Source organism: Haemaphysalis longicornis, unplaced genomic scaffold (assembly GCF_048455015.1).
Source record: "Haemaphysalis longicornis isolate Haplotype H1 unplaced genomic scaffold, Haemaphysalis longicornis Haplotype H1 scaffold_29, whole genome shotgun sequence".
NCBI lineage: Eukaryota > Metazoa > Arthropoda > Arachnida > Ixodida > Ixodidae > Haemaphysalis > Haemaphysalis longicornis.
The window spans coordinates 1,432,583-1,449,058 of NW_027526331.1; the positions used below are offsets into that span (position 1 = coordinate 1,432,583).

The 16,476-nt window shown below is 45.7% G+C and overlaps 1 protein-coding gene across 1 annotated transcript in view; it reads right to left on the reverse strand.

Moving 5' to 3' along the window:
- Window positions 1-16,476, reverse strand: part of LOC144173086 (anoctamin-4-like) — a 107,279-nt gene that overhangs the window by 21,502 nt on the left and 69,301 nt on the right. The window contains exons 17-25 of the mRNA XM_077701600.1: window positions 15,862-15,944; window positions 14,229-14,291; window positions 13,183-13,257; window positions 11,784-11,942; window positions 11,406-11,442; window positions 9,880-9,991; window positions 4,823-4,877; window positions 3,922-4,016; window positions 1,872-2,020 (exon numbers count right to left, since the gene is read on the reverse strand). Of these exons, the coding sequence (XP_077557726.1) occupies window positions 1,872-2,020; window positions 3,922-4,016; window positions 4,823-4,877; window positions 9,880-9,991; window positions 11,406-11,442; window positions 11,784-11,942; window positions 13,183-13,257; window positions 14,229-14,291; window positions 15,862-15,944 (828 nt within the window). The remainder of the gene's footprint in view (window positions 1-1,871; window positions 2,021-3,921; window positions 4,017-4,822; window positions 4,878-9,879; window positions 9,992-11,405; window positions 11,443-11,783; window positions 11,943-13,182; window positions 13,258-14,228; window positions 14,292-15,861; window positions 15,945-16,476) is intronic.

The following is a 16,476-nucleotide window of genomic DNA, read 5'->3' on the forward strand; positions in this document are numbered from 1 at the left end:
CACGGCGCATGATGCGGACGCGACGCTTATCAGCTCGTTCGTCACTCACATTTTTTCTCACGCCGCGCTTTGTCTTCGGCACGAACAGAGGCAAGGGGCATCTGAACAGGCGAAAAGCATCTAATAGCCAGATTTCCGTATTACAATGTTCTAAGTTTCTTTTACTTGTATTTCCTTATATATTATCTGCGGATGAATCGTGACCGCCGCACGCAAACGGCGGCAGTTCTCGGCCACACTCGGCAATCATGATGCCAACTCCCATTTGGGCGGTCGAGAAAGTTCAATGAAAACTATTCCCCTTGCCTCTGTTCGGGCCGAAGAAAAAGCGCGGCGTGCGCGTGACGTGTACAGCTCTGAGTGCCATGAGCGCGTGGGCGTGGCTTTGCGGCGCTCAGCTCCCGCACGGAGCCCGCTGTGCGCATTTGGAGAGCTGAGATTCTGAGCGCTGTGGCTCTGCACGCAATTACAATTTCAAAAATCTAATTATCGATATCGGATGGACTCATGATCCTTTACAATTTCCCTATTACAACCAAGCGCCTAACTAGAATAAATATAAAGTTAATTAATAACTTCTAGTTAAGTATGCCCCTAAATCGCACTTGAAACCGTTTTATAGCTCCCGCCACGGTTCCTGTTCACTTGGCGCAATTAAAACAATTTTAGCTCCGAAATCCTATTTTTAAAAATTACTTCGTCTTCCCGGAAACACCCAGTATATGTATCCGCCGCTGAAAATCGTTAGTCTCCGTCCACGGGGACGACCTGCTGTATCCTAGCGATATACAGTTTCGATGTAAAAAACAAACGCGCGGGGAATAAGATGAATACTTGACGTGTTGAACCCTCGATTCGCTACAATAAAGGCAAGAAAAAAATGCTGGTCATACACGACATGTTAAAGCGAAGCTTTTTATGGACACGCGAAAGGAACATCCGCTGCCGTGTACGCAGAAACCTCCGCCGGCGCAACCGCATGCCATACGCTAAAAAAGAAATACAGGCTGGAGAGGAGTTAGAAGTAAGGGGAGAAAGATTGGCTGAGTTTGTAGATGACGTAGCTATACTACGCTTCTACCGACCCTAAGTGGGTACGGCGCATCGGACGGAGCGGAAACGAGTCTCTCTGGAAGCAGAGCGCGAGCGCAGCGCGCTATCTACGTGAAGCACAGCTCAAGCGACAACGGCGGGTAGGTTGTAATAAATAAAAACAAATTGAATTATTTAATTGAAAAATCCATCAACCCAGCTGGGATTCGAACCCACAGCGCTGCATCGTACATCGTGTATCGTACAAGTGACAGATTACACCTATGGAGCGCCATGGTATTTGGTGCCGTTAGCTGTAATTTTTTTAATGCTTTACGTTCGCCGGACGTAACTCAAAACATTGGCCTAAAGTTCCGTCGGACGTAACTCTATAAACTGGCTTAAAGTTACGTCGGACGTAACTTTAGTTTTCAATTTTGCGTTCCGTCGGACGTAACTCTAGAAACTGGCTTATAGTTCCGTCGGACGTAACTTTAGTTTTCAATTTTGGGTTACGTCGGACGTAACTCTAGAAACTGGCTTAAAGTTACGTCGGACGTAACCCTAGTTTTCAATTCTGGGTTCCGTCGGACGTAACTCAAAATATTGGCCTAAAGTTCCGTCGGACGTAACTCTAGTTTTCAATTTTGGGTTCCGTTGGATGTAACTCTAGACACTGCGTTGATGTATGTGCGCTTGCGAAAACCCATTATGTAAAGGTGGCTTGCCTGCAGTGCGTTTTGGCGCAACTTCATTGCCATCAGTCACGCAAAAAAAGCTTCGCTTTAAAAAATTGCGCGTCGTAATCGTGCAAATACGGTATCCACATGCGTGCTCACTCATGTCCAGGTACTCGTCGAAGGGCGCGAGTTTGTGGCACTCCTCGAGGTTGAAGTCCTCTTCCCAGCGTGCGAGGTCCGTGCGCACCTGCTCGGGCATTTCCTTCCCCAGCCGCCGTTTCCGCTGGCGCCACCAGGCTTTCAAAATCCTGCATGCAATGCGGCAGAGTTTGGGTCTTTTTCCAGTTGAATCAGCCCACCTACAAGGAGGTGACCACCACGCGGCTACTACTTCCAGCCGTTTCTTTATGCCAACTTTGCTGGTCCGTATACCATCGCCCTGACCCGTCAGAGAACGTTCTCGGGAACGTTCACTTTTCTTTTGAAATACTTTACCCGTACGCCCTTTGTATACGCCACTCTAGTCTTCTTTGGGTCTGGTCTATTCCCTTATCTTTCAATGCTGCCCGTACTGTGGCGATATTCAAATAGTCGAATGATTTTTTGTAGCCTATCTGCCATCGTCATTTTATGTAGTCACAGTACTTAAGCACCCGGGCACTCGTTTTCCAACGCCTCGCACTAGAACGTTTCATCTCCGTGGAAAACAACGTGTGCTAAAAGAACGGCGGAGTCGTTTCCCAACGCCTCGCGCTAGAAAGGTTCGCGCTTCAAAGACACGAGACTTTAGAGCACAGATGTGTACCTCTACCACCAAACGGTCTCATCTCCGTGAGCAGAAACGCCAAGGCGCCAAGAATACACTTATACACTGCATGCTACGCCCCTCCCCAGCTTTCACGTTAGTGGAGATGGCCCGGGATTTTTATCTATTACCTGATTGATGACACAATCGTGATAGATATTCAGTAATCTTTATTCACTCTAGCTCTTTTTCTGGGACGTTGGAAATCGGTTAACAAGCAGATTGTATTCAACAGAGTGTGGCCTGATGAGTTTGTTATTTGTGTGCTTTCTGATCTGTTACGAGCGCTTGGGCGCGCTCGGCTACCATATCTTGCGGTTCAAGCGAACACTGTTTCCTCCTCCTTTCGTATACCGCATCGTCGATCTTGTTAATAAATAGAAGGTGTGACTTCGTTCGGTCAATATCTTAGGCTGTTTCTGTTTGATCGACAATGTTCTCGGTCTAATTCGATGTTCTGAGAAGCGAGAGCACTTGAGACAAAAGCGCGGAGAGTAAGCCCTGCGGCATTTGATTTGCCGACGTTCGTCTGTGCCCGTTACTTTGCTGACTTTTTCTGCCGTTGGCTTTTTATTTTAGTTTAAAGTGGGCCACAAATCTGCTCTAGCAAACGTTAGTTTTGGGAAAACCTTGTTTAGTCATTTACTGCGTTGCAATAATAATGATCCAACACCTTTTGGCCTCCTTTCTGAATGCCGTAGACGCACGTAATACTCCCGCAAATTAACTCCTTGGAGCCTTCGTCTGTTCCACCCTCGTCCTGCCCTGTGATATTTCGGTTATGCCTGGGAGCTCCTCTAAGGCCCATTTCAGCTGCCCTTGTTAAACTGAGGCCACACGTTGAGCGTTTAAGCATCCTCAGTGGTACTGCTGATGTGACCGCATGGTCTGGTGGTATACAACTCGGTAGGGACTGAAAACCGATAGTTCGGTTGTTTATCCCGGTATGGTAGTATTCAACCGTCGTGACCAGACCCGGTACTTCTGAGAGGGTGCACGCTGTTTGAATCCTCCAGAGCCTTCCCCGTAGGGTTGTGCTTATTGGGCGTAACTTCGTTAGTATCGGGGCTTCAGCATGGCGCATTGGAAGAATGGAGTTGGCTCAGAGTGTTCCGATTCCATGTCTTTAAGCGTTTTTAAGAAACATACAAATCTGATAGCACCATGAGGCGCGAGCCCCCACAACCACTACCTTTCCCGCTCTGCACCACAAGTACGCCGATCTTGACAGCGCCCCGTACTGTTGACACCGCAGTCCAATCGGTATGACGCACTGTGAGGCTAGTTATTTAGTTAAAAATTTACTAAGAGATGTTGCCGCGGAGCTCTGTGGCTCAATTAATGTTGACCTAATTCTGTTAACCAGAGCCAAAAAACGTGAAATTCCATTTGACGAAAACTTACGGGAGCACCACGTTGTTGGCAGTCCTGACAGTTTGCTGACCAACCATAATTACGGCGAGCTGTACAAATACTTCGTACAAGCAGCCTCCATCGCACTGCGAAATTCAATAGACGAAAGAAAAAGAGCGTTACCTTTGGAACCCTCGATCCAAAGTCATCCCCATAATTAAACCCTGCATGACAAAAAGCAGGTTTATTTCCAGAGGTGATGACAAAACAACACTTGTATGATGGTACCATAGGAAAGGTACCAAACCACGATAATGTACTAATTAGGTAACAATAATTATTCAAGTAAATGTTCTATTCAATTGGCCTGAGATGTTTCGACTGGCGTAAGATTCAGCAAAGCGTCTCTAGCACCTAAAGCGTGATACATTCTACAAACCAACACACTTAAGCCTCATTCTTCCTGGCACAAACGTGATGTGGCTTAGTTTCAACTGAACGATCGAGTTGCGACGAACCGCCGGCCACCGTTCGGCTAAACGCTCGAAAGGCTGATTCTGCCGGAAGGCCATCCAGCCGTGCAGTAGCGCAGTGAAGCCAAACCATCCTGTTTTGACGTCCTATCAAACGTCATAAAAAATCAGCAAGGAGGATGCAGAGCGAAAGACAGCATTTTTTATTTGATTTTTCTACTGAATAAAGTCGCGTAAACGCAGCTAGAGTGGTCGAAACATGGCCTGGAGACTCCAGACTAATTTTTGCTAGAAACATCGCAATGTTTACAAATCACTTCAGTGTCCCTTTACTACAAACTCCAGAATACATTTGCGCTAGTAATCCCGCAATGTTCACAATCAGTTACGTGTCCCTTTAATATTAGTGGGTAAACAGGTTATTCCACGATGAGAAAGCCGAACATAGTAAAAGCAGCTGACTAGAAATGTATACTGACCTTGTCAAGATTGTAGCCAAACACTGTAACCTCGTGCCCAGGGTAGCCTGAAAATCTGAGACATAAATAGAGTCTTTAGGTAGCCAATGAAAGCGCGAACAAAGCCTAGCAGAAAATTCGCTTTTTAGCCCGCGGCATGCAAACCGAAAGAGCGTTTGTCCTTGTTCCTATGCTTATTCTTGCTTGTCAGCGGGGTGAAGCATTCCTTCGCTGCGCAGCACGCGCAGTTATACCATGGTTTTTACCGCAGCCTAAACTCTTAAAAGCACGATGAACAGGAGCGTTCCCGTCTTCACAACTAGCTCTTTCAGTGCTGGCGTTTATAAACACCAGCGAGGAAACGCCAATGGGGCACCGGAAACAATTTTGCATTTTATATTGCCAAGGAGATGTGCATTGTTACACAATATTGACACGCACATGTTGGAGAGCACCAGCGTTAGCATAAAGAACAAGGACGTAACTTTGGCGCTGTGATCAATTTTTATTTATGGTCTTATTTTTCTCTTTGAGAGAACGCTATTATAAAGCGCAGTGGCTATCGACGAAAAATCAATTCCTTCGAAGAAATTAGCACAGCAAGCTTTAGCAAATGCTCACAAACACCCAACTACTAGATGGAAGGTGTTAAAAATGAAAAGAATATAAAAAATACGCAGTGCCAGCTGTAACGAATTCCCCCATAGGGCAATGGTTCTCGGAGCTTCTGCTCGTGCTACAAAGGAAGTTGCTGAGAGAAAACTGTTCTGGTATGCCCATGCAGTCTGGATTCATTCGTTTTTTTTAAAAGACGATAGTCTTTCTTGGGCTGCTTAAACCCAGAAATTTTGGTCTGTCTGTCTGTCTGTCTGTCTGTATGTCTGTAACTCCATTTAGCCACCCGGTCAAAGTAAAATTGATATTGCGCAATAGTCTTATATACTCACAGCCAAATGTAAACGTCTAAGCCCGGTTTATATGTTCATACTTGTCAACTTTGTTGAACAAGAACAAGACATTACGCAAATATAAGACAGGAAATTAGTACACAAGGGATATTTACAGTGTTCCTTTATTAAAAAATTCATGAATGCTTGGTTTCTCGTTAACATCTACTGCAGAAAACCGCCGCCTCCTGGCGGCATATAAAAGATCCCGCGGCAACAGCAACGAAAGGTTCCACTAGCTAGGTTCCACGTTCTGCTTGGGACGCGCGTGGAGCACGGCCACGCGATTCTATAAACCTTGTAGTCGGCCGCCTCCATTCACGCGCGTCTCCGCTGTACTGCAGCGCTGACATCGAGAAACCCGGCCTGTAGAAGTGGAACGCGGTAAATTCAAATCGCCTTGCGCAAACCAGATAACCACAGGTGTGATAAATTAGTATCCAGCCTCCCCCGATAGGGCACATCGAAGGTCTTGCGCCCGCTTTTGCCTTCATTTTAATAGCATCAATGAAGCTCACCTTTTAGAAGAATATTCGCTTTTCAGCCGTTTATTTGAGTACAAGTTCTGTTATGGAGCTACACGCACACAGTGCCCCTTTTACTGCATGCTCTCTAAAAGAGCTACATAACAAAATGTTAAAGGGTTTATAAGGGCCGTGAGCAGTATCTACATGGAGTGAAAGATAGTCGTTCACATTCTATTCTAAGCAACACACAACTTGCAGATCAACATTTTACCCTGAGGCACTTATTTCTTACAGAAAACATTTAGATAGTGCTGTCCCAATTTTTTCTCGAAACATTTGCCCAGACAGGTAGCTTTTCGGCATATTTAGCAAGGTTCATAATGCGCGAAAGTATTGAAAGCTACATAGCTACATAGAATACCATGTGATGCCATGCATTTATTTCATGTCGAAGAACACGAAGTAGCGGTGTTGCTTGTGAACTAAGACATCTTTGCATAAGATTGACAAGCTACAAGTAAGCCTTTGCTGAACCGACCTGCCAAAAATACGTCTTGGCACGGGAACAAGACACCACTGCATTCAGACAAGTACAATTTTTTCTATCACTCTCTCGACGAGCTCACCTTGGCAACTGGTAATGTAAATCGGCCGGTAGGTTGCAAGAGAATTACAGCTGTGTCTACCCCAAAACTAAAGCCCACAGACTAAAGAGAGACGAGGGTGGACAAATGCTACATCCAACAGTGGCATATTCATTTATTTGTAAATCACGCGGGAAATTTTAGTACATCCGAAGCAAAACAAAACAAGTGCGCCGCAAATTAAACACACAGGCTGAGATTCACCCATACATAGCACTTGTGCGTGTTCTTCTCTCTGGCTGATTTGCTTTTACATTGCGCTAAACGAAGCTGTAGATTGGCGAAACCTATCGGTCCAATATCACATTTCACAAAGATTGTACACGAGGAGGCGTGTTTTCGTGTACGATTGATTTTTGAATACGTCAGGAAAGCGTCCTGCACGCTATATAATGTAAGAAGAGGGTGACTGCAAGGGTGCTTTAATGGAAGTATTTAATAGTTGTGCAAGTTATTTTGCCTGCACGGGGAGAGGAATTGTTACAAACGCCGAGTGCAAGGATCATCTCTTGAAGGGGAAATCGAGAGTTAAGAGTCGTCTGATCGCTTCTCATTGCGGATGCGCTTCGTTCAGCTGAGTGTTTGTCTAAATATTGTGTTTGTGCAGTTACAACTGAAAAAGCGTTTGAAGTCTTTGCTAGTGCACTTGCTTTGCTAGAAAGGAGCCAATGTGTAATGATTGCAAGGTTCCCCGTTTTTGGTCATTTAAGTGGCTGATTTTGTTCAAGGCTTTGTTTTCATCTGTGTAAGAGTTTATTGACGTTGGGAAGCCTCCATCTGATGCTGTCTACGTGTCGGTGGATGTGCTTTCCAATAATAACAACATTACCTGAGCCTTTGAAGATTGCGGATCGGACCACAGGTTTGTGGAATAGATTTTTTTATGTGAAGAGATATCAATCTTGGGCAATGCATGCGAGTTATGCATGCGTATGTAAGCTTCGAATCTTTACTGACTTTTATTTCGTCGGGACTGGTTTTGTTTGGCGTTTTATTGGAAATAAAACCTCTGCGCATCTACCTAGTTATTTCTGAAAAGTGGCCACTTCTATTAGGTTTACTGTCAACGTCCACATACCGTTTGGAAAAACGATCGAAAAGCTCATTTTGAAATCGACATGTGAATATCGCTGTCTGCACCACGGTAGCATGTTGGCTTATTTTTATTGAATATACGAGCTCCGGATTGGACTTCTAATCTTCTAATAAGCCAGCCTCAGGCCTCGGTTAATTTAGATCTCCACAACTCGTTGTCCGCATTAAAGTTGCCGAGTATTTTGGATGGTTCATCCCGATGCTCGTCTGTGAAAAGACTCCCATTCAGGGCTGGACAGGTTGTAATAAAAGTCTGTGAATGGAGTGCATATTGGTGATAGCATGACTGACTTCCCGGACAGCAACAATGCCAAGAATTGTGAGCAACTAAAAAGTGTGACGAGAAACTTGTATACGACTGTTGCTACAAAAGAGGAGTGAGTAGATGCGTCAGTATTTTCTAAATACCGATTAGGTGTGGATATAGGTGATTTGTTTAGAGTTCACATGCCCTTTGAAACACAAGATATATTGCTACGCAGAGGAAGAGTTTTTATGTTTTAAGTGTTTTTATGTAATATCCACCTTTTTCAGCAAGGGTTGCGGTAACCTTGTGCTGCCACAACCATTTACCCAGTTATTGCGGCAATATTTTATTAATATCTTTGTACTTGTCTGCCAACAGAAACAGGCCTTTTGCAGTGGGTCATATGTACATACGTTTTCTTGGGGATACAGGTAAGTATGTTAATATCAGTGAAAGCAGGTACAAGTTGCGATAGAAGAAAAAAATTGCCGCGTATCTGATCCTTTTATTGCAAATGTCACCGAAACACGATCGTCTACTGGTGCCTTCGCCAAAAAAAGGCATTTCTTCTTTTTCCCGCTCAAACCTCATGCTGTTCTTTTCCGCCTAGTTGCTCCCAAGATAACAGGCAAGACGTTTCCTCAAGTCAATTTAAAATTACCGCGTTCTACTGCTCCAAGTCGCGCGTCTCGATGCCAGCGCTGCCGTACGGCGGAGACCCGCGTGAATTGAGGCACCCTACTACATTTATAGAACCACGATGCCCTACTGCCCGAGCGTTCCAAGCAGAACATGGATCCCATCTAGTGGAATCTTTCGTTGCTATTGCCAATTGATTTCTTAAATGCCGCCAGGAGGTAGCGCTGGCAACAGCAGGTGACGGTTTTCTGCCATTGATGTAGTCTTTCATTTGCTTTCGCAAAGACCAAGCATCCTTGAATTGTTCAATAAAGGAACAGTGAAAATATCGCTTATGTATTTGTTTTCTGCCTTGTATTTGCGTAATGTCTTGTTCTTGTTCAACAATGTTGACAAGTATGAACACTCACACCGGGCTTGGACGTTTAGAGTTGGCTGTGAGTATATAATACTATTACGCAGATTTCAATTCATTTTGGCCGGGTGACTTTATCGAGTCAAAGAGAGACAGACAGACAGACAGACAGACAGACAGACAGACAGACAGACTGACTGACTGACTGACAGACCAAATTTTCTGCATTTCAGTAGCCCAAGAAAGACTATCGTCTTTAAAACAAACGGTAGCAAAATAGTTAGCCTGCCATAACACGACAGGCTTTTCTAATTACTTTATACGTCAGTTTTAATCAGGAATATACAATGACATGTAGACCTTGATAACAGCAAGATCTGTGTAGATACAGGATAATGACCACATAGACATAGTGGAAAGAAGATAAGTGGTGGACACGCCTGACCTATCGATGTATAAATTGTTCAGGGCGACGTATTCTTGTGAAGAGGTAGCCGACACTGCGAGTTTCTCTTGGTCGCCTATGTTGTCGGTTTCTGGGTTGGTGCGAAACCCCCTTTCCGTCGTAGTTAGACACGCAAACAATACATGTATAGCACTTATTTCGTATTATCTGTGCAGGGGCTCAAACGGCCTTTATTCGGACGTGGTCTGAAACGTTGCTAAGGAAGGCTGGGCCATTACCTTCCCTTGAAGAAGGCGATGTAGATGAGAGACGAGTAGGTGTTGAGGAAAGTGAAGAGGAACATCTTGAAGGCGAAGCTGTACTCATACTCCCGCTGCGTTCTGGGGCGCTCTGCGAAGGCGAAAAAGTGGGCAACGGGCCGCTCTCAAAAACGCCATTGCTTTCGCTTGATGACCAAAGACAAGAACACTGGTGGCGCTTGGTTCCAGTCCATCTGCTGCTAAAAAATTACCCGGGCTAAGAAACAGGCACATAAAAATGGCGAAATAACTCGGTCGGCGTGCACGTTACGGCTAGTTTTGAACGTTTTAACAAGCGTACCTCAAAAGGTCAAACACACTTCTGGCGCTCTTTGCCCTCGGCTTAGCGCCGTAAAACCCAGTAATCATCATCATGGAAAAGCCAAAAACGTGTGTGCGGAGATCGACGCGTTCCCGCACCCGTTTTTTCATCCTCCAGAACAGTCAAAACCAGTCGTGTAGGCTTTATGCATACTCCTGAGCACTGCTTCACCGGCTTCCAGAGAGGGAAAACGCGTGAAAAAACTTGTCTCTTTCCGCATATCTGTTTAATTTTTAAACGGGCACGGAAGTGCTCCATTATTGCCTTTTGGGAACCATTATTGCCTTTTTGGGAACCATTATTGCCTTTTGGGAGAGGTATTGGGAACCTTTCGTGTCTTCCTGTGTTCCCCTGTTTTAATGCCTTTTATTAGGAAGGTGCGAATTAACCGGCCAAACAAGGCGTATGTTTTTGTAAATCCAAAGTACACTGCCAAGGCGTGCTGGTGGTACTTATGAGTGTCACCAGCACGCTTTCAAGTTATAATCCAAGACCGTGCTAACAATTACAAAGTACGCCCTAAAATACACCTGATCGTTCCGTTGCGCTGAATAATGCGGACATACATGACCCTGCCCAGCGGTCCTCTTAGTTTGTAACAGTCTTCCATGCCCATATGAACTTTGTTTTCACACATTTTTTCACTTGGGCCGCACGGCTCAATTGAGCGGCACACCAACAGACAGCCAAACGGACACACCAAAGTTTTCGCTTTTAGGTAGCCCAAAAATCATCATCATCATCAGCCTTCCCATGTTCACTGCAGGACAAAAGCTACTCCCACTGACCTCCAACCGCTCCTGTCCCGCGCTCCTATCGTTTAAAAGAAACCCAGAGCCAAACACAAACATCCGTGCTGGCGTTCGCTGACACACGCTGAGCAAGGTCATGCCAGCAAGGCCATGCCACCACGGTACGTCAAGCTGCATGACGCCAAGTTGCGAAAAAAGCTGGGCCCTGCCACCACATTGTAAACAGTTTATAACTGTCGTGTTTTCTTTACCCTGCGGGACGATCAAACACTCATTTTGGTCGAAATTTCTGGCTCTCCTCGGGCTGCAGACTTGCAATTCATTTTAATAGGTAAATTTTCGCTGTCAGATATTCTTACGCACTTGTGCTACCTTACTGTCGGGTCATCTTAGGCAAACTCATTTGAACTCCTCAGTGTATGCAAACTCACCTAAGTCGGTCAAGCGAGTCGCCACCCAACTGTAAAGCTGGAAAAAGCAGCAATAACATCTGTAACGCAACGCTTTTAAAAACTTGATGCTGTACATTCACAAAAACGCGTTTCTTTATTGCGACGTGTGAACAAGCAGTGAAATCAGAGTACAATTAGCGGGAGTTTTGCTTTACCCAGCTCCAGCCACGCGCTCTGTTTTTTTACGTTCATTTGCCCCCCTACACTCTCTTGCCTATCCTCTTTTTTTTCCTTATTCATTCAAATAGCAATTAGGCTTGCTGCTTGGTCGCTGCCATCTAACCTCCCGTGGTTACATTTCTCTCCGTGGGCAGGTTATTAGCGCGGACGGCTGCCCCTAGTGTTAAAGAACCTCACCCTGTTCATGCTCAAGATGATGCACAGGTTGATCAGGGACCCGCTGGCGGAGGTCAAGATGTGCGCCATTGGGCGCCACGAGCTGCTCTGTGACAGGAGGGAAACCATGATGATGCGGTAGCCGATCATTCCGATCACAGTGCACAGGACGACGCAGAGCTGCGCAAGCCCAGATGAGAAGGCACGGTGTTCGGAAGAGTGCGGCAGGCGAATGGCATGCGTGCAGAAGACAACAATGAGCGGCTGGATTCGTAAATGTCTCTTGCGATGAGTGTGAGACAGGGAACGGCATCTACAGAGCGAAAAAATAAGGGGGATACTTAAAATTTTCTAAGAATGTGAATGCGAAAGCCTAGATGGACCTTTTATTGATCTTCTGTGGAACTTTCTGTTGAACTTTCACCGTGCGTTCGTCAGGCCGCTGCCGTAGCTTCATCCATAGCCGCTTCCTCCCGACGGCAGTTACCACAAGCAGAATATCGAGACGCTCTAGCCTCTTCCACCGTGGCGTACTTTCTGTCATCCCCGCCTGCGACTGGGGCTTCGTTCCTTGTCAAGCATAGCGATATGGAACGAAGCTCTGTGCCCACGCAGTGGCCTACACCATAACAATGTGTGGGTACATGGTATTCAATGACAAGACTTTCACGCACCGAAATATTTAGACAAAGGACGTAAAGGACAGAAACATGCGCATGCCTCTATCCTTTACATCATTTGTCTAAATATTTTGGCACTTGCAATTCTTACCATGGCGTATACCAGGCACGTCCAGAACGTTCTACGGTCCGTCATCCTCCGTAGCGATTGCTTCCCTGCCCCGCTCTCGGATTTTCTGCACCTTGCAACGTTTTTCGTACCCCTTTTTCGTACCTCGCAACGTTACCTCTACACAGAGATATAAGGCCAACACTCTACGAACATCTTGAGAAGAACGCCTCCTTGGTTAGAAAAGAGCGCGCTGGCGTAGCCAGTGCGCGTTCATGTACGCCACTAGCGCCACCGTAAAGGGCATTGGCAAATGAAAGCTGCGCGAAGGAGCATCCACAGAACCGCAAACTGCCTAGCGCAAGCCGCAATTTGTAACTAAACTGTAAGCTTTCCGCGATGCCGGTGAGCCGAGTTTGTCTGCCTGTAACAAACTTCCAAATGCCGATGAATGAGAGAGTGAACGCTTAATTGTCTGAACGACAAGCGTTTGAGTCCACAGTTGCTCGATTTCGTAGCACCGATTTGGTATCCCTGGCCACACTGACATTCCTTCACCCTTCACGCTTCGGATGCCTTTTCAAACATCACATTCAACTACACAACGGAATTTAGCTCGATAACCTTCAACGTGCAACTAACAAAGTATCCCGTCATTTAAATATAATTTAGACGTATCCCAATGACGCACCATAAAGACGAGGATGGTATTGGCGGCTGCAACCCTTCCAATCCTCTCCCAGAAAGGGACGTGGGGCTCGTACCTCTGAAAAGAAAAAAGACATGCCAGTACATTCCAAGCTTGTATCCCGTCCGAATTCAAGAGCTTATTTCAGGTAACAAACCCTGTGAGCTGAGTAATAACACGCCAACGAGGATGTACTTGTGGAGTTGTGTTGTGTTACTAACCTCGATAATTCCGGGAGTGATAACCTAAATATAATTGTGTCAATGGTGTACGCAGGAATTTGAACCCCTCCCCTCTGAAAGAGAGAACGAGCAGTTGAAAGGAGGAAAAAAGCAATAGAAAACATCAAAATCTGAAAAAAAAACTGAAACAAATATTATTTATTTGAGAATTGGAAGTAAAAACTCTCTGGCACACAGCACAACGTACCGTAAGTTTACAATCATTTTGTTATCTCTGATTTTTGCTTTCCAGCGCGACAGCTAAACAGCTGTTAGTGGTGTTTAGAGCAGTCGTCAACGCACCGTAAGATTTCTGCGCAGCTGATAAGAGGAATGTAAATATCGATAATAGTTATTTATTGGCAGCAGGAGTTGTTTGCTTCTTGGAAATTTTGATCAAGATCACAACACGAGGAAAAATACGGTCAGCGCTTCCCGATGATGTACTATCTTGATCACAATTAGGGTGAACACGGGAGCACGTGTCAGTCCGTGCGCGGGAGCTGTCTGTCGGCGTTCAGGGTAACTTCGCACGCGCATCACGTAGCCTCATTGCAAACGAACTGCGCTTGCGTGCGAAGTTACCCGGAACGCCGAAAGGCGGCTCCCGCGCACGGACTGACACGTGCTCCCGTGTTCACCCTAACTGTGATCAAGATAGTACACACCAAGTACTAGCCCGAGCAGACACGTCAATTTATTAATTTGTCCCTTATCTTCCCGCCACCCGCCCCTCTACCCCCGACGTTCGCCACTGATGGCTTGTCTACAATTAAATAGCGTGATGTGTCACAATGGTGGCCCTTATGAACCCATGGTTTTTCTTACCAAGGTGACTGGGTTCAGCTTGTAGACGCGTGCTTTCGCTTCGTACTCGGGATTCACCACTTCCTGCAAGGAGGAAAAGCAATTAGCAGACGAAAGTCATTTTCCTCTTGGACGTGCATGGCTTCGGTAGTTTGCAACACTGGCCGGTATCAACGAGTTGCGAAATAAATTGCATTGCCAAGGTTTCTGGGTCTTGAGTTTTTGCAAAGATAGCGGTCTTTTCGCCATGGTCCTAAGATAAAGTTCACCTGGCCTGCCAGTTTCCAGACACGGAGGACAAGCTTTGGTCATTATACTGTACTGTCCGCCGACCCACGTAGTCCGTATGAAATTTCATGGCCTTTCTATCTGGGGCCGATACATTACCCCTTTCGTGGTAACATTCCCTCTGCACGTTGAAGAACCCCAGGTGGCGAAAATTAATCCGAAATCCTCCACTAGGGCGCAGCGTGTACCATCGCGGCGTTACACCTCGAAATAAATCAATGAATCAATCATTCCCTGGGCACCACAAGCAGAATAAAAGATCTGATGTTTATGTAGGAGCTACGACCGACTTTACACTAAGCGCAGTAAACATACGGAATTTCTTTAACTGCTAAATCATTAGTAAAAATTGTCATATTTCTTTAACAACACAACCAGTCATGAATGCCGCCTGCCATTGCCCACCGCTGCAAGTTGACTGGCGTGGGAAAAAAATAATATAGTCGGTCGACGTGCTTACTAAATATTTGCTTCATTGACTTCTCACTTGGTTGTAGCTTTATCTTGAAGACTTTCTTAACACCAAAACTTGTGCTAGCTCGTTCTGCTCACGTGGGTCCAGTTACGGCACAACACGCGACCGTCGCTCATGCTCTATGTTTAACCCCTTATTTTGCTCGGACTAGTTTATATGGCTTTTGTTTCTCCTAGCGAACCATCACAGAAAGGAGCACCTTGCGCGTTCAGTACCTCCAGATGTTACAGCTTCGTAAACCTGCTGTTTATTTGCTACAAGTTTTAACCCCCCACCCCGACTGTCTTCGGATGCTTTGATTTGATGCATTCTTTTTTTTTCATTGTCCTAGGACATTGAAAGAAAGAAACAATGCGTAGTAAAAATACATCTCATAAAAGCTTTTATGAGATCTATTTTTCACTCCAACAGTGTTACGCCTGTGTTGATTCTATGGTTGTATTTGTGCCCCTCCTGCTTGGGCCTTCGGCCTGCAGTATTTTACAAATAATATTAAATAAAGTAAAAAAATCCAGCAAACGCGGTAATATTTGGCGCCTAGGTTGAGCGGGAATAAAAAATTCTGACGAAATGTTAAAATTTGTAAACCAATTTGTTTTCATTACTTACTGAAAGGATAAGCGTGCTTACAGTGTCTGAAGCCGCCCCGTTGCTCGGAGAATAGATGAATCGAAGCAAGGCAATGTTTGGAAATACATTTTATGTAGTTTGACAGCTGGATGAAGGACACCAGATGTATGAGATAAAGTACTTTCCGGAAATAAATAAAAATAAATTTCTTCCAAGCTTCGCACGTGAACGGCTACGTCAAACTATCAAACACGCATGCTTTGGGACTAGTTTTATCTGCACTTGACCACTTCCGTTTCGCTGTAACTGCGCCGCACTGACCGTCAGCGTGTCCACGTTGCTCAGGCTCCATTCCCAGGCGTAGACAATTTGCTGGCGTTTCCAGAACTCGATGAAAATGGTGGCTGCAACCACACAGCAACGACAACAGGTCAGGCCTTCGACTGTGCGTTTCAGGAACCCGTTGCGAGCACAATTTTGTTGAAACGTGTCAGGCCTTTTATTATCAAGGCTGTTCACGTAGAGCAAACGTATGTTCTTTAAAAACGCACTTCAAGCCAACGCACGGCGTACCGCCAGCTGTAGTGGATTTGTGCCTGTGGGTGGGTGAAACGTCCACTGATTCACGTAGAGCAAACGTATGTTCTTTAAAAACGCACTCCAAGCCAACGCACGGCGTACCGCCAGCTGTAGTGGATTTGTGTCTGTGGGTGGGTGAAACGTCCACTGCTTACTATATAAATGATTCCGGGAGCACACGGGGGGGCCAAAAAACCCTTCCTTCATTTTTGCCACAGTTGCCCGAAAGCGCCTGGGCAGGTCCTCACATTAGCAGCTACCGCTGCAATAAACGATTTCACAGCACCCCCTGATGAGAACACGCCGGGGAGAAACATAGTTTAAAAAACCCATGGTTAGGCGAACCGTTAGGCAGCA